Source organism: Psammomys obesus, unplaced genomic scaffold (genome assembly GCF_907164565.1).
Source record: "Psammomys obesus unplaced genomic scaffold, mPsaObe1.curated_primary_1811, whole genome shotgun sequence".
Taxonomy (NCBI): domain Eukaryota; kingdom Metazoa; phylum Chordata; class Mammalia; order Rodentia; family Muridae; genus Psammomys; species Psammomys obesus.
In genome coordinates this window covers 1,849,200-1,868,429 of record NW_026596100.1, presented here as the reverse complement: position 1 = coordinate 1,868,429, position 19,230 = coordinate 1,849,200, and the positions used below count along the sequence as shown (strand labels likewise).

The following is a 19,230-nucleotide window of genomic DNA, read 5'->3' as shown; positions in this document are numbered from 1 at the left end:
TTCATGTTTTCACATGTACTCTAAGAGGTTTCAGTGTGTTCTGTGGGTTGTACAGCATAATCAGCACAGCATGCTGGAATGGTGTAGTCCCAGGTCCGTCACACTTCTTAGACGATAGCCTGAGCCCATATTGCCTCAGCTCCTTCTATCTAATACCTGTCAGTATGCCTCTTGCCCGACCTTTCACATGCACAGGATCATATAGCAACAGGCTTTTCATATGTCCCTTCCTTATTCTTCTATACTGTTTTTAAGGCTTATTCATGTTGCACTATGTGGCAATACTTAATTCTTCTTAAGATTGAATACTATTTCATTGCATAGATTTTTCACATTGTTTGTCTATTCATCATCTGATGTCATATCGTCATAGACTTTTATGATAAAACTTTTTACTTTTGGGCTTGTATGAAGACTGCTACTGTGAACATTTTTTTAATTCTTCTGTGAATGAGTTCACTTTTCTTTGCTATATACCTTGTAGTGGAATTACTGGGTTTTTTTTCTTTTGGTTTTTCAAGACAGGGTTTCTTTGTATGCAGCCTTGATTTGGTTTTGTTTTATTGTTGTTTTAATTGCAAGCATGTAGTGATTGTGGTTTGTTATTGTCATTTTTACTTGAAATTCTTAGTGACTGATAATGTTAAGTGTTATTCATGATCTTATTGGCTATTTATGTATTCTTTAGAGATGATTCTATTTATAATGTTTACACGCTTAAAATATTTTGTGTGCTTTTTTGAGGGTCTACTGATTGAATCCAGGTTTTCAAGTTTGCTAGCAGAGCACTCTATCAGTGGACTCTATACTCAGCCACAAACTTGTTTTTTTTGTTGTTGTTGTTTTGTTTTGTTTTGTTTTTTAAGATGTTGAGTTATGTGAGTTTTTAAAAGTGTTTTAGGGGTAATCAAGTCCACTATCATATATGTAGTCTACAAATGTTTTTTCTTAGCCTGTAAGTTTGCCATTTTTTCTTTTTTTTGTGATAGTGTCACACACAGTGAGTAATTTGACACTATTACGTTTGTGATTTTGATACCATATGTGAAGAGCACTATGTGGCTCTTCAGGATGATAGCAAATACTTGTCTTGTTTCCTTGTCAGATTCATATTTGACTTGTGAATCTGCCTTGAAATGGGGAGAGGTCTAAATTCATTCTTTTCTATCTGGAAGCATACTTGTTTAAACATTTAGAAACCAGCAATTATTAATCACTGTTTCTTTATGTAAAGTTGGATTTATATTACTTTTAGATAAAGTAAAGCAAATATATGTAGGGCATTAAATGAAATTGTGGAGGAAACAGGGAGCCCCACAAGGTCCAAATATATCTGGGCACAGGGGTCTTCCCTGAGATTGTTTCTCCAACCAAGGACCATGCATGGATATAACCTACAACCCCTGCTCAGACATAGCCCATGGTAGCTCAGTATTGAAGTGGGTTCCCTAGTAAGGGGGACAGGAATTGTTTCTGACATGAACTCAATGTCTGGCTCATTGAATCCTCTCTCCCCCCCACCCCACCCCCCCCGGGGGAGGAGCAGCCTTGCTAGGCCACAGGTAAGGACATTGTAACCATCCTGAAGATACCTGACCAGCGAGGGCCAGATGGAAGGAGAGGAGGACACCCCCTCTCAGTGGACTCAGAAGGGGCAAGGAGGGGAAGATTGGGAAGGAAAGAGGGGGAGGGCTACAGCTGGAATATAAGTGAATGTATAAAATCATTTAAAAATAAAAAAATATTTAAAAAAAGTATTTTGGACAAAAAAAAAGGAAATGAAATTGTGATTTCATTCTTCTGCCATACCCATTAGTCAGCATGTTTGTAACTGAATGGTTAAATTGTGGAGCTATCTTTAGAGGGCCCAGTGAGACATTTAGATCCTGATGGAAGGAAGGACATGAGATAATTAGCTGATAGATGAAATAGGCTTTAACTGTATATTGTGTCTGATACATCAGATGTCACTATTCGTAGCTGCACTTATATTTTAACATTACATCGGCTCCCAGCAAGTGCTCTTTCAGCTTATGGCGGGGTCCAAGTAACATATCACTAGTATCCCAGAGCTTGGGACCAGCTCCACATCCACATCTTCTCGTCTTCATGAGGCTGTGTCATTTTGCCTTGAGGACTGTCTCCCGGACCCTGCTTCAAGCCAGACAGAGCTGTTGGGCAGCACTAGCTGTACCTCTTGAAAGCCTCCTGGCCATCCTAAAGGTTCATTTGAGCTGGAAAGCTTTCAAACCATTTAAAGTTATGAGACCTGGTCCAGCCATGCCAAGAGCATTGCCCTTTTTTCCAAGGTGCTTTTGTATAGAATTGCTGCAGTGCCAGGCTGAGCAACCCTTTGTTCCGCGTTACAGGGCCTGTGAACGGCTGTTACTGGTCTGTGGACTACAGTGTCCTTCTAATTATACCACTCTTTGAAAAACATCCTTTAAAATCAGGTTCATTCAAGCTTGGATAAAAATTATTATTATTGTCTAATTCAAATAAAGATCTAAAGTTTTAGTCAACGCTGTCTCCTTTTAAATTTTTTTCTTTCTTTCTTTCTTTCTTTCTTTTTTTTTTTTTTTTGAGACAGGGTTTCCCTGTGTAGCCCTGAACTCACTTTTATAGAGCAGGCTGGCTTTGAACTCAGAAAGATCTGCCTGCCGTTGCCTCCCCGAGTGCTGGGAAGCAGGCATGCACCACTGCACCCGGCTTAATGTTGTCCCTTTAAAAGTCATTTTTCTGTGCTGTATTGACGTAGGTATTATTTTAATTTTGGGAATATTTAAATTAGAAGTTGGTCATAAATGTGCTTTTAATGTAGAATCATGATGCAAATATGTTTACTTGCACCTTTTTTTTCTTGAAATCTACATTATGTTTAAGGGGTTTATCAGCATGGAGGAATGTAATTATTCTCATGCATTTTTCAGCGTTTATCTTTGTATCTAGAAAAGTAACCATGTAATTCCCATATCAAGACAAATTAAAATTAAATGTTATACATTTTAAACATCATTTTTCTTCTATTATTCCTAAGGTCTTAATTTACCATTTTTTTTCCAGTTATAAAATGTTAAGAAAGTAACAAAGAACTATTAACTGTTTTGTGTTATATCATAGTCATATGCTAATTTCTTCTACACAGTCATGTTAAGAAACATATTTTTTCCTCTGAGTTGTAAATTTTAAATTACTTATATATAATTTTCAAGAAGGGCTTACTGAGGTTAATTTTGTACAATTTTTATTGTATGAGACCAAATCTGTTTTTCAAGTGTTTGTTCAAATGTTTAAAATAAGAAACAGATGGTGCCACACTTCCTGTATTCTATACTGAAGTCTGGCTACATAGTGTTCATTGTAAATGAACTCCTCAATTTTAGTTAAAATGTCTGATGGAAAATTGCCAGTGATCACAGTAAGCTGGTGAAAACATGCTGTCATTGATTTGGGGCACCTTTTCCAAATAAAATATATTTATTTTCTTAAACACAAAAGACAAAATACAAAACTGATATTCTCTCAGAATGATTTCCTTTCCAAACATACTTTATCTTCAAAAATCTTCAGTGTTAGTTAAACCATGTCTGAAACCCCTTTTAGACTGGCTGAGTTTTCTAGACTCCTCCAAATCTAGGTAAATGGCAGTTGTGATGGGTAGCCAGCCAGCCAGGGAGGGAACAGACCATGGTGTCCTTGCTTGTGCCACTGCTCTGTCAGGAGAGTCCTCTGAGAATGGCGTCATGTGGATTCCTTATCTTTGGGCACTTTGCTTTTGGAGAGGCTTAGAAATAGGTTTCTCCTAAAGTAAAAAAGTTGGACCAACATATTTAGATATATTGTGACAAATGTAAAAAAAGATATTTGATTTTTCTCATTACCTTCTTGAAAATTTATCAGCTCTTTGGTATAGTTTACAAAACTTTGGACAAGTTTCACATTAATGTTTAAATGTAATATCTGTTTACTTGTTCACTGGTGGTTCCCTTGTTGTGTTTTCATTATTTTCATTATTGTTAGCAGTAAAAGAATAAAAAGACTTACTACACTTAGAAAAAAATTGCCACAAAATTGTCACATCATTTTCGTATTTTAACAGTGTAGGTGCCATAAATGGAAGAATAACTACCAAAATGTACAATATACTTGAGGTCTATATGGAACATTTTCTTTTTATCTCTATTAAGATAAATTTTGGATAACGGTATGTTGGGCTTGAACCTCTTCAGTGATACAGATCAGTGTAGGCTGTCTTTAAACTGCTTTTCACTTACTGCCTAGTTATAAGGTGCATAATATCAGCCTGTAAGTCCTCAGTTTGGATGGTTGTATGTTTGCCTTTTATTCATTGTGTTCACGGGCTTTCCTTCACTGTGGCAAAGTGCTGAGATAAATGACCGCTGAGAACAAAAGGCTTATTTTAGCTCCTTCATGGAAACACACACTCAGCTCTTATCAGCCGTGAGAGTGGGGAGTCCTTTCCAAGGACTGCCACCAGATGGTCTGACTTTTTTTCTTTCTTTTCTTTCATTCCACCAACCATGGCCTGAAGGACAGTCTTCAACACAGGGCTTTTGGAGGACATTTTGGATCCAATCCATAACTTTATTGTTAATCCTAGTTATTTCCAATTTATAAACTGTGTTCACGAGGAGCATCAATGCTGTATTCTGAGAGCCAGAATAATTTGTATAAAATGTTATACTTTACCCATGAAATACCTGGGGCAGTTAGTTCAGTGAAACGATAGAACACAACAGAACTTACTTGTGATCATAACAACCACCACTAACTTCAGGAATTTCAGAGCCAGCTCTTTCTGCTGTTTGTCTTGAACATTTGTCCTTCTAAAGTAATAGATGGCTTTCTTTTCTTTCTGTGTTCACAGCTTATAATAGCCTCCCCCGTGTGTTGGGTTTGCATGCTGCTGGTTTTCTTTGATGCTATTTCTCCCAGGGCTTTATCTGCCATTGCTTTGCAAACCCAAGACTGGCCATGTGGCAGAGTAATGGCTTAGCAGAGGTAAGGGAGAGGAGTGGGTGAGGAAGCCTTATTGAGGCAGCTTCAGGTTGCTCTGAGACCTGTTCCTACCTGCTCTTAGGCACAGTGCGCAGTCTGTGTTTCCAGAGTTAGTCAATTCAATGAAAAAATATGTTTAGTGTGTTTGTGATACATTTCTCTGAATGTATTTTTTTCATAATGTTTCTGATTGATGATTATTATTAAATAGATTTATTTTGTAATAAAAATAATAAGTCTAGGGACTGTTAACTTTAAATTCTAATGCCTCTGTGCATGATAGAAAAAAGCATCAAAGGATAAGTATTTGTGTTAAACTTCAGGCCTGGTACTTCAGGGGACATTTTCTTTAATTATTGTGAAAATGTCGGATTTATCATTTAATTTTTAATTGGCAGATGAAGGCTGAGCATATGTAATGAGTATTTATACTTGCAGTGAATTTTACTAGAAAGCAGATAAGGTTTATTTTTTCCTAACTTAGTCTTTAAAATCTTTTTTAGCTATCTGACATGATCTCAGTGGGCGAGAAACCGCTGGCGGAGCATGACTGGTACCATGGTGCCATCCCCAGAATAGAGGCCCAAGAACTGCTGAAGCAGCAGGGAGATTTCCTGGTGCGAGAGAGCCATGGGAAACCCGGTGAATATGTCCTCTCTGTCTATTCTGATGGACAGAGGAGACACTTTATCATACAATTTGTTGATGTACGTTTCCAGTCTAGTTCATGTATATGTATTGACGTGGTCTGTTGCGGGAGGCGTACACTATGTTGGTGGATGGTTTATGGGAACTGCTTGCCACGCTATAAATTCAAATTCGTTTTTCGTTAATTACATAAACATAATGCTCTAAAACTGACTGAAATTTTAAATCTTCATGAGAAAATATCATATTTAAGAGTTAATTAAATTAAATTAAATGGAATTTGAGTTGAATTTGAATACTAAAGTATTTTAAATTAGAAACAAAAGTAATGTAAATACTATGTAAATTTCTTCCTGTAGTAAAACTTAAGATTGTGTGATTTTGAGGGTAACTCTTTAACTACTTTCAAACTGATGCATTGTGTTGTATGGTATTAATGAAATTCTTCAATTCATCAGTGGCAAATTTATGATTCATTATTACTGGTCTTTTATTTTTCTATAATACTTCTTTACATTAATAAGCAATAAATAGAAAATGATAAAGAAATATAAACAACATTCTCATTATTTACTCTTCTAAGACTACTTTTAGGAATTTTAAATTGTTAGGCTCCTTTCTCACACTGAGTTATTCATGATCATCGCCTGTGTTTGTGATGTGTGGGGCAGGGGCTGGGGATGCTTTGCACATGCATGGAGGTCAGATGACAACTCGCAGGTGTCATTTCTCTCCTTCTAACTCCGTGGGTTTTGGGGAATCGAACTCAGGTCACCAGGTTTTTGCAGCAAGTGCATTTAACCAATAAGCTATCGTGTGGGCCCCAAGTATTGCTAAGTCACTTCCTGATAGATTGTCTTTATTAAGCACTAAGTAGATGAACAGTAATTTTGACATTTTTGCTTTTACTGATTGATAAATTTATGGTGACAATTGTTCTGGCAAATAGAAGAAATGTTGCCTGTATTTGTTATTTTTACTCCATCATTTCGAATGGCTTACATTTGGAAAATGCTTTTCCATAGAACTTCAGTTTATATCAAGGCACAAGGGTAATACTAATTACCTCACCTAAAGATTAAGCTGCAATCATAACCAGAACCTATAGGATTTGAGGGATTTAGTAACTTGTGTACATACTAATTTGAACTTAGTCAACTTCAGGGTTGACTGAGCCATGAAATTTAGATTAACAGGAAATGATAAATTAAAAATAAAATGATAATTAAAAAAATAAAACTGGTGAAAATCTTCATATAATGGTATTGTTTATTCTCTTGTTTATTCATTAATATATTAATTCATTTATTTAGAAAATACTTATAGAGTATTATTTTAAGCCCAAACATATGAGCCAGAAATAACACAAAAGTAACATAAAACTAGAGTTGGTATTTAATATATGAAATTTAGTAGTTATTTAAATATATTTAAAAGGCAAGATTCTTGATATAAATGAAAATGGAAAAACATTATACTAAAACTTACAGAATAAGGCAAATGCCATTTTCAAAAGGAAATCCTTAGCAACCAGTGCCAATATTAAAAAAGCAATAGCAAGATTTCAGCCAAGGACCCTCCCATGCTTCTTAGTAAACTTAGTAAACCTCATCTCTGATACCATGAACAAGGTCAGAAAGGCCTTGAATGCATGCGCAAAAACACATGGAGAACAGCAGAGGCTGCTGAGATTGCTTAGCTGGTAAAGGCACTTGCCACCACGCCTGCTGGACTCGCATGGCAGAGAGAACTGACCCTACAAAGTTCAGGTGGAAAGAATATACTGTAAGCCAGTGAAGGTCATGTATGACAGACACGCAAAGGACAGCTTTCCTTCTAAGTGTGGAACCAGACAAGGATGCTCATGGTTCTTTCCTCAACACAGAACTGTAAGTCCTCACCAGAGCAGGTAGGAAGGAAGAAAGATGTAAAGAAATCCAGACAAATAAAGGAAAAAGCAAACTGCCCTTGTTAAAAGATTACATGGTCTTGTATATAGAGAATTCTAAAGGATTCACCTTTGAAATGCTGTTGGAACTAATGAATTCTGTAAAATTAATGATTCAAAGTCAGCCCCCAAACACATGTGTATTTCTGTATGCACTCAATCTTAGCTAAAAGGCTGAGCAGTGATCATATTTCTGTATGCTGAGTAAGCTACCTGACAAGAAAAATGAAAAGAATAATCCCTCTTCAAACAGCTATAAACTCTAGCCACAAATGTAACAGAGAAATGAAAGGAAATGGAAAATTTAAAACATGGATGAAGGATATTGAAAAACATGCAAATATATACAAAGATGTTCTATATGCATGAAAAAGTCAATATAATTAAAATATTCCCACGTGATATACAGACTCATCAAAAAAGAATTAGGAAAAATAATCTCAAAGTTCTTAAGAGACTACAGATAAACCCAATAGCCGAAACCATCTTGAGCAAAGAGAAGCTGGAGGCGTCACCAGACCTAAAAATGTTCTAGGAAGTTGTAGTCATCAAAGTGACATTAAAAACAGAAAGAACTGTGTCCCAGTAAGCAGAATAGAAAGGCAGAAACCACCTTACACATCTGTGACTGGTTGGTTTTTGACAGAGGTAGGAACACAAAATGGCGTTGTGAAAATTAGCTTCCCATATGCACAAGGAGCTTCTTTATCTCACAGTTACAAATATCAAATAAAAATCTATTAAAACTTCTATATGATACCATAACTTTTGAAACCAGTAGAAGAAAACAGGAAGTGCTTTAAGATACTGGCCTGGGAAGTAGGCTTTTGATATTGTTTGCTAGGTTTACATCAAATGAAAAAACAAAAGTATTTGCACAAAAAGGAAATCATCAACAGACTACAGAGGCAGCTTAACAGAATCAAGAAAGCATTTGCAAACTATATAGCCAAAGGGACAATATGTAAAGAATTTAAAAAAAAAAATTTTTGTACAAAACCAAACAACCCATTCAAAAAAGAAAGATTTTGAGCAAATTTCTAATTTTTTTAACTTGATTTTCTAATTTTTATATATTTTAATAATACTATAATTATATCACTTTCCCCTTTTCTTTTTCTTCCCTCCAGTTCCTCCCAGGCCTTCTCCCTACATCTCCTTCTTGGTCCTCCATTCTCACACTGATAGCCTCTTTCCCCATATGTCTATATGTGCATGTGTGCATTTATATGCACAACTTATAAATACAGCCTGCCACGTGTTTTTTGTTATTTATGTGTTAATGGGTGGGGAGCAGACAACTTTGTGCTGGACAGCCATTTAGAGGGCTCATCCCTGGGAGGACTGATCTTCTTCTCATTAGTCACCCATTGCCAGTAGTTCCTTGTCGATGAGTTTCCGCCTTTCATAGCAGCATGCCTTCAATAGATTTTTTTTAAAGAAGAAATAAAAATGGGAACAGATAGTCATGCAAGATGCTCAACATCTCTCATATAAATTAAACTATTAAGATAGCATGCTTTTTCTTCTGAGACTGTTTTTCAGAAGACAGACTAAGAGCAAAAGCTGTGAGGAAATAAAGAATAAAATAGATGATTTTTGTTGTTGTTGTTGTTGAGAAGTTTAATTAGCATAGCCAGTATAGCAGTATAGAACATCCTCAAAAACCTGAGAACAGAATTACAAGATCCAGAAACCCTGTTCCTTGGATCATGTGACTAACTGAAGTGAAGAACATGTTTAAAAGATACATTTCCATTGTTTCTTCTACACCATTCAGGATGTAACAAGGATGTGAAAACACCCTAAATGTCCAGTAAAAGTGGTGGCACATAGTCAACATAGCATACTGTTCAGCCACAAAGCAAGTTTGAAATCCTGCCCTAGATAACAACATGGATGTGCTGGGCTAGTGTTGTTATGTGAAATGGTCCAGGAGAAGACGCTGTGTGGAAGCCCAGAATATGGGAAGAGTAGAGAAAGGTGGAAGGGGGAAGATGTCCATCAGCAGGGATAGTGTGCTGTTATTTAAGATGGGAATAAGTTCTGGTTTTTCATGGCAAAGAATATATTAACAATAATATATTACATATGTCAAAACAGGAACTTTAATGTATTCACCATAAAGAAATGAGCAAAGTTTAAAGTGATGGATATGCTACTTCGAATTACTTGTTACCTAATACGATCACAAATGAAAGCAGCACATTGTAGCTCAGATAGGTGCAAGGCTCTGACCAGTCACACTTTTTGAATTAAGAAATGGCCAGAGGTTGGATATTGACCATGTGGCAAGCTCACTTTGAGGTGATCAAGCCCCGGAATGCCTACCTTCGTCACCGCAGCCTCCTGGCTCTTTCCACCTCAAACGCCTGCTGTGGTTCTCAGCGTGTGTTTGCACAGCAGTTCTAACCTGTGGCCTATCCTTGTACAGTTAGGATGACTTTTCCATCGTACAGTAATCATTCAGTCACCAGGGCAAGGCAATAACTACTTTAAAGTTTAAGTGAAACTCTTATGTCATTTACTATACTTCTAATATAATTTGGGATTCTGTCATTCCAAAACCTTCCCAGGAGGTACAATCGAGTAACTATTCTCAAGGACAGCTTGTAGATATGGCAAGATCCACTTTCCAAAGACACCAAATCAATCACTCAAACCTACCAACCAAACAAACAAATATCAAATTAGTCTTATTTTTCTATCATATTATCATAAGGTTGCATCATTCTGTATGTGAATGACTCAGTTGCATTAGAAGGAATTCATAGAGATCCATTAGAAGCCAAATCTAGTCCATGATGTGGAATCCTGAGAGTGAAGAAGCAATCCAAGACAGTGCAGATGATCTGTTCTCTGTCATTACTTAGACCTCATTGACAATGACTTAATATTTTATATCCATCCACCTATCTTCCTGCTTGGAAAAAAGGAATTTACTGATTTTATACCATGTTAGGTTGCCCAAGAACTTCACCAGGCTATCAGAATATTTTTTATAAAATTAATAATTTCAAATTTTGATATGTTCTTAAATTAAGAAGGGAAAACTGAAAATCTTTAGTATTAGCTAGTTGTGTAGTTCTGGAGACAGATTAGAACTTTACATGAGACGTATATCAGGGCTGATGTGAAGTTTCATCTTTATGAACTTCATTTTATTATTATTATCAAACATTGTACATTAACATTTCATGCTCATGAGTGTGTGAACTTTCCTGTGTCTATTTTTAAGCCATCTCTTTTGTCTCATTTACTTCACAACATTTAATGCTTTTCATGTCATTCACATATGTTTATTTCTACAGGCCATATATGCCACAGATTGTCCTAGGCATCACTCTGAGTGAAAAATAAATAATTTTTTTTGCTTAATTTTCTGCATTCTAGAAGGGAGCTAGATAATTTTAAAACAAACAAACAAACAAACAAACACATAAGTAAAGTTAGCACTGGAGAGATGGGTTCCAGAGGACCTGAGTTGGATTCCCTGAGTATCTATGCTCAGTGTGCGACAGCTACCTGTAACTCTAGCATCAGGGAATCCAACACCCTTTTTTGTCCTCTGTGGACACAGTTGCATGCACGCATGTGTGCACACACACACACACACACACACACACACACACACACACACACACCCCTTTAAAAATAAGTAAAATATATATGATAATAGGGTCAAAAGTAATAGTGATAGATTCTAAAGAGAAAATGTCAATAAAGCTGAAGAAGTAAGAAATTATATTGGGGTGTAAGTGTGAAGATTGCATACCGTGTAGGTGGCTAGTGTTAACGTCACGTAAAGACATGGATGACATCCTGGAAGGAAAGTCAGTAAAGGAGACATTACCTACAGGGCTGGCTGGCTTATAAATTCATTCATGTTGCACACCAGCGCTCCTCTAGGCCTGATGAAGGAGTGTGAACCACATTTTAGAACAAGAAGGTAATTACAGTGCTCATGGATTAACGGGCAGAGAGGAGGAGTGGCGAGAGAGGAGGTAGAGAGGCAGTAGTGAGCCCAGAGTGCCAGACACCTTTGGCTTTTAAGCTGAGGGAAGAAAGAGTGTTGAGCAAGGCGAAGGAGTGGTCTTCAGGGGCAGGGTGCCCAACTGCTGCCCTAAGAGCAGGTCGAGAGCAGAGAGGTGGGAACTGTATGTTTGGTTGAGGTGCTGGTAGGGTTGGCGTTGTCACTGCATGCTGCCCTTCTAGGACATCTCACGTTTCCTGTCTCGGGTTTACTGTTGCAAACTGTGCGTCCTTCACTGTGCTACAGAACAGCAAACCGTGTCCTCCTCTCCAGTGGGATTTTGGTCTGACTTAACTAACTTGCTTCTGTTTCTCCCATGATCTCCTTCTCAGCCTCTCACAACCCCTCCTGCTTCCCCTCCCTAGTTTTATAAAGTTGCAAAGTTCTATTTCTTAACAGTTTTTGTTTGTTTGTTTGCTTTTCGAGACAGGGTTTCTCTGTATAGCCTTGGCTGTTCTGGAACTGTCTTTGTAGACCAGGCTCTCCTCAAACTCAGAGATCCGCCTGCCTCTGCCTCCTGAGATTAAAGGCGTATGGCACCACATCTGGCATAATAGTTGTCTTAAAATGGTACGCATTGGCATTGAATCTTCCTATGTATTAGTTAAACCTCAAGGAGGAGCCACACAGAAGCCTTTATTACAGTGCACTGGAAAGTGTTGTTAATGGTTTATTTCTGTGTTTACTGCTGTCAGTTCTCACAGGTAACCACTGGCTTATTTAAATATGAAAACCAGGAGAGGCTTGACTGAGTGTGAGAAAGTGCTGCTTACCTAGTGACAGGGTATGTGAAGTGTGAAGCTGGAGAGACTGCTCAGCTATCAGGAGAATCTGCCCCTCTTGTGGAGGATGAAGTCCAGTTAGTCTCACCGGTGCCGTCTCTGGCCTCCACGCATGCCCACATGCGCTGCACGCGTTCACAGGGCACATGCATTGAAATGCCAAAATAAATCTAAGAAGGTGCAAAGCTCTGAGCTTGCTGATCTCGAAGGTTTCATCACCGATGCTCCTTATGACCTCTTTATCTTCATTTCATGTGCGAATCATGTTTGAATTTTTATTTCTTATAGGTCAGTACTTCATTGATGTCCTACTGTAGAAAAATACATATTAGCAAATAAGAAATTATTATCGATATTAAGTTATTTATTATTTTGTTAGGTTTCTTCAGACTTTTGATGTGGGTACTGAAAGTTTATTGAATAGAGTATATATACATGGAGACACATGCAAGCATCTTTCTTGTGCCCAAGCTTGAGTGGGCACCTACCTTGCCTGCTTTGCTCATCATTTTAGTAAAATGCAAAACAGTTCTGTTCACTTTTTTCTTACTATAATAACAATGTGAATTATGCTTATTTTGAATTTTTTGTCAAAAGATTTGGCTATAAATTGTAGAGTTTTGTTTTTCTGTATTTTTAACTTTTATTTACTAGTGTCTACAGGTGTGTAGTTGAGTGTTGTTAGAGATTTGTATGTTGCTGTGCATTGACAGTGCTCCTTAAGGAGAACTTAGCTCGTGGATGAAGATCTTTTTTTTTTTTTTTTTCTGAAACAATGTCTTCCTGACAATTCTACGTTGTCATTCTCTCTCCAGAATCTCTATCGATTTGAGGGTACTGGGTTTTCCAACATCCCTCAACTTATAGATCACCACTTCTCCACAAAACAAGTCATCACCAAGAAATCTGGGGTGGTCCTGCTGAATCCTATTCCTAAGGTAGGAGCTAAACTCTTGTTTCTTTCTTTCTTTTTACAAAAGAATACTATGTTGACATTTCTCGCAGAAGAAAGCTTTTATGTTATGTGCCAAAGTCAAAACAAATCACTTGTATGAATACCAATAACTCCTGGCACTCTAGCTGAAAATTAAAGACACATTGCCTCTCTGCTCAGTATTTGCTAGAATGCAAATGGCCCAATTTGTTTTCTTTCTTTCACAATTTATCTTGAAAAATGTGAGATTCATACTTTGAAAGGTTCTAGCAAAAGGTCTACATTTAGAGGTAAGTCAGAATTTTAGTTTTGAGTCTGAGGTTTACAGTGCATTGCAAGTTTGGGACTGGTTAAAGCTACACTGCTCTCAGAAAACGGGCCCAAGCTTGCTTTGGATGGTTTTACCTCTCGGATTGATCTCAAATAGTTCTTCATGTACTGAGAGACTTGTGAGGTTAGACTGGGCGTGAGGAGTGTGTGTATGTTCCAGACAGCACGTGAGGGACCTACCACAGTGCAACAGTGGGCCTTTCAGCACTGAGGGCTGGGGTTAGGGGTGGGGATGGCAGGGGCCCTTTCCTTCGAGGGCTCTGTGACATGAAGAACAGTGTGAAAATGGGAGAAACATTAAAATAGGTGGGTGACGTCACAGTGTAGAACCCCCCAATTTTTACTTTAAACTCATAACATACGACTTGACAATTTGGTGTTGTTGTTTTATACCCAGCTACTCAGAATCCACAAGCCTGACGTTAACTTTAATATCCTCTGCATCCGGTTTCTCCAATAAGATGGCAAGAGCTTTGTGTTCTTAATTATACACTCAAAAGTATGAAGTTCACTTCCAGAATATCCTATTATGAGTCAACCTTAATCCAGCAACATATATTTGACATGTTTTAGGTTAATACAAAATAAACTGATTTACATGTACTGATGCTTGGCTTTACAAACTAACCAGATATTTGCACAATCTATAGGCTCAGTCAGGTCCATGGTAGAGATCAAATCCATGACAGAAATTAACTTGAAGATCTGGGCCTGAGTAGTAATATATAATTCCAAATAAAATTACATCTCTCTCTGCATAAAAATTTCCACAAAATGAACTTAGGTGATGGATTAGATTCTCGAGACTATTACATGGTCAATTATTATCTTTCCCTCAGATCTCTAATACCATGGAGTTGATTATCCCATCATTTTATAGTCCTAGCTTTGCAAATAAGTGAGCGCTGGGAGCTGTGCTACATATGATTGCCATGTGGGGTGAAAACAAAGCTTGTCTCCCTCCTCACTTAACTTAAACCCAGTGTGTAAAATATGCACATGAGAATCTGTTTATCATAAACATTGTTCAAAGAATCATATTACTCTTTTAAAAGATAACTGTAATATGGAGGTTATGAAGGACAGTTTTCAATTATGAGTGGAGAACAAATTGATATGGATTTTGTGTGCTGGTATCATCACCATATATCTTCCTTTGAAAAGTTGTTTGTACTCTTATTACTGAGTCTATTTCTTGATTTAAATTGTATAAGAAGTTAATACATTTGACCATAAAATATGCTATAAAATATCTAATTTTCATCTTTCTAGACTTCATTTTTACCCTACACAAAGGATATTATTTTGCTTTAGGTGCAATTTCTGTTTCTCATTTATTTTTTCTCTTATTCATGAAATATAATTTTATTACTGTAATGCCTAAGTGACTAAAGCAGTTTTTTATCTTTATTCCTTGTATTTACCCACAAGTACAGGGAGACTAGCCAAGTAGAGTGGGGGACTGCTTGACTTTTATAGCTTAATAATGGTGTAAATGGCCTTATGATCTGCTCCTCACGTGCTGACTGGTTTCTTCCTGTACTGCCTTGCAGAGCCTGTGCATAGGTTTAGGAGAGAGGAAGTATTGTTGTAAGTAAAGCTGATCACGCATGCTTGTCTTCTTAAACCAGCGAGCCCAGTGGACTTCCATGGCCTCTTCTTTCTTTGTTCCGTTGCTTCTCAGGAATCACTTCATCCGAGAACCCTTCTCTGTCATGTGTACATAGTATAGTTTCATCCTGTGCTCCCTCATTTCTTTTCTTACTCTCGATGGCTAATTTCTAATGGCTATGTATATGCACCTTTATATGACATCATGCATTTCGGTTGTCGCTCCCTCAGGTAAGTGCAAGTGCTGTCAGGTCACAGTTGTGTTTGAATTAGTATTCCCTGGTTCCTGGTACCCGGAAGAGTGCTAGATGGGCTTGACTGTATCAGTTAAGTCCTAGGACTTTTGAGCAACGCTCCAACCTTCATCTTTTTCCATTCCAGGGCTCGGGATTGAGCCAGAGCCTCCCGAGTACCTAGCAGACACTCGACCATTGAGGCATACCCTTAGCCCCTTGGCTGACCTCGTCATGTGCACCTTCTTATGCGCCTCTCCCACATTGCTATGGGATATATTTTGTTATTAGCTCTATGCAATAGTAGTGTTGATCTTAATTCCATACAGGATAATGAATGAGGATTAATTGCTTTAAGTGGTAATCCTGGTGAAGATAACATAACTGATAGAGGCAGTGCTGGGATATGAATCCATTTTGTTAACCGTGGGTTACAGAGCACAGACTTGGTAGAAGCCCAAAGAGCTGTTTAAAAAGATGTGAAGGTGGATACAAAGAAAGGAAGTCTTCTCCTTTAAAAACATGCTTAATTGGATAGAGTTCTACAGATTCAAACCTGTAAATCTGTTCAAAAGGAAAATCATGAAACTAATATTAGAGCTGAGATTTTAGATATAATGTAGAATTTGAGAAAATATACATAGGAATTTACCTAATTTAACATTTGAATGGCACTGTGAAAGTTATTTTATTGAATAAAGCTAATGTTTCTTTCAATATAGTTTTTACAGGAAGAATTTCTCTGAATGGAATTCAGAGCTCATCATGTTCATGAATAAACACAGGTCAGTTAGAGCTGCTGACTTGAACCTTAGGTGAATGCTTGCTTGCCCCCTGGCTGAGTCAGGTGATTGTGGCTATTTACCAAACTTTAGTATGGATTGCCAAAATATCACAAGTGTATTTTGAGAAGGTGTAATAAATTTCTTTCTCCATGACTGAAAGTTCTAACTTGTCTCCAGAAGAGAGGCTGTGGCAGCCGCATTCTGGATTAAGTGCAAGCAGAGGCACTCCTGCGCAGAGAAAGGCTTGAAGGCGAAGGTGCAGTTTGCCTTGCGAGTTTGAGATGACTCAGGCACTTTGCTGTCTGCTTTCGGGTAGCCGCTCCTCCCAGGGTTGCTGTCTGAGATCTTCTTGTGACACAGGCTTTGCTATATTTGGGTTTTCTAAGTATAGTTTAGCATTTTGTGAACCTGGAGAGACTCCTTTTCCCCTAAATCTGTGCCTACATTTCTTAATTTATGAAGCTTCCTTGGGTAGTTTTTAAGATAAATATACATTTGAATAAAGAGAATAATGGAAAATACACATGATTTAGTATTTTTTTTTTTGTAGATATTTACTTACTATACACTCTGTGCTCAGCAGTGTTCCGAATTACGATGAATAAATGCTCTAAGAATCAAAGAACAAGGAGGTAACGGGGTTATGTTAACGTGGTAAAGGCATGGGTTAGATGCTGTGGGGCTGTGGATTATGTGAGTAAGGTGATAGCCATTGGTTTTTATTTTACAAATATTTAAAATATATTTTTTGAAGATTTGGGATAGGATCTCATATAGTTCGTTTTGTCCTTGAGCTCACTGTGTAGCTGACAATGAACTTGACCTCCTGGTCCTTTTATCCTCCCCCCACCCCCCTAATGCTGTTCAGTATGACATAAACTTTAAGGATCAGGGTGCTGTAAATAACTGTACAAAGAGGAGGCTGGGAAATAGGCACAAATGGATTAACTTAATAACTAAGCATATATCTTCAAAATGCCAGTTTATTGGATAACCCACGAAATTCACTTTGAGTAGAAGCACCATCAAATTTATCAGGTTTCATAGTGAATCTGTTAAAACAGAAAATTCATGTTAATGAGAGTGAATTTTAAGGGACTCTTTTAAACAGAAGGTAGCCATCCAAATATGTCATAGTAAATTTGATGCTTGTCTACTGCTATTTCTGAAGACATCTACATGTCTGTAGTTAGTCCTTCTAGGCTGTCGTTTTAATGGGAGTTTTAAAAAGTGGTAGATGGGTGCAAGTGCCCACGGAGCACAGAGGTATGGTAACACATAGGGCTGCCATTACAGGTGGTTGTGAGCCACCTCACATGGGTGCTAGGGACTCTTATCCACTCTGTGATCCCTCCAGCCCCTTTAAAATCCATTCTATCCCTTAAAATTCTTTTTATTCAGTCTATTGAGAATGGGAGAATACACAAAAAATTATACACTGTTTTAAAAGACTACATCAGGAGTATATAAATCTCCATTTGAGCATTAGGTTTGAGCAAAGAAAAAAGAGAATCTTATGGTAAATTCGAGTAGTCACAACTGTTAGCCCCACCATTGCAGGCAAGTGGGCTTGCTGCAATGGGCTTGCTATGGAGGCCTAGCTTTGGTCACCAGAACTGGATGGGGTGTTAGCATTTACTGAGTCCTAGAGAACCAGCAAGTCTCAGGTCTTAAGACAGGCCCTAGTGACCAACACCTTCTTCTTAGAGGTATTATGTCTGTATTCCTACTTAAACCTTAAATACCATTTTCTTTCTTTCTTTCTTTCTTTCTTTCTTTCTCTCTCTCTCTCTCTCTCTCTCTCTCTCTCTTTCTCTTTCTTTCGTGTGTGACTGGTCTTCCTTTTTTCTTTTAACTTTATTTATTTAGTTGTTCACTTTACATCCCAATCATAGTTCCCATCATCCTCTCCTCCTGGTCCCCGCCTCTTCCCCCATGTGCCTGGTTTTTCAGTAGTGAATTTTATATATTTCTTAATCACCTGCCAGTATTTGAAGGATGATGGAAAGAGGCAGAAGAAGCCTGAGGGATATTAAAAGATTGTCATTTGGAAATTATTATCTAGATTAAAGGCAAGATTTTATATTCATAGCACAGATATGGCCTTGGGTGTATCATTTTGTTCTTTCTTCTATAAAGTAATTGTTAGACCATCTATATAATGAGACTTAGGAGAATGTGTTGAAATGTAAAGCAAATTTATATATTTTTGTATGAATATGACTACATGATACATACTTTCTCTTGATTCATCTTGGGAACTATAGAGTATTAAAACAGAGAACTAGGATAAAACCCAGTAGTTTTCCTAAAATTAGAATCAAGATGCAATGCACAGGGTTCATAGCACATTTTAAAGTAATAGTGGCCTCTTGTTTTATGGAGGAGTGCTGTTGTACAAAGAACATGTAGGATAAGAGTGTAAGTTAGGAAAGCATTTTGGAGGATACTATCAAGACTTTCAAATACTAGAGGTAACTGTCAAATGAGCTTCAGTCTTTCTGCTGGTTCTGCAACATGAAGTCAGTGCAAAGTGAAGATATCTGCACTCCCTTGTCCACTGCAGCGGGAAGCAACAAATGCCCACGTGATGTCATGATGCGTTAAAAGTTGATCTTACACAAATGGAACAGAGAACGGTGGCAAAGGTAGTAGACGATGGAGAGACGGTTCAGTGAGGGCTGCATTACTTACAGTGAGAGACCCTGGTGTGGTGGGCAGCAGTGCTGTTAGTTAATAGAATCCCATACATTTCATACAGCTTTAAAATGAGGATTCTGAATGTTTTCACTGTAAAAAACACAAAAGTTTGAAAAGGAAGATAGGTTGAACTTTATTTAAACATTGAATAATTTACAACGTATTGAACTATTTCTCCATTAATGCTAATAATTATTATGTATTTAG

At 37.5% G+C, this 19,230-nt stretch overlaps 1 protein-coding gene across 5 annotated transcripts in view; it reads left to right on the top strand.

Moving 5' to 3' along the window:
• Window positions 1-19,230, top strand: part of Fer (FER tyrosine kinase) — a 305,523-nt gene that overhangs the window by 120,023 nt on the left and 166,270 nt on the right. For all 5 annotated transcript variants that reach the window (XM_055628366.1, XM_055628367.1, XM_055628368.1 and 2 more), the window contains 2 exons: window positions 5,523-5,726; window positions 13,246-13,368. In XM_055628366.1, coding sequence (XP_055484341.1) covers window positions 5,523-5,726; window positions 13,246-13,368 — 327 coding nt within the window. The remainder of the gene's footprint in view (window positions 1-5,522; window positions 5,727-13,245; window positions 13,369-19,230) is intronic.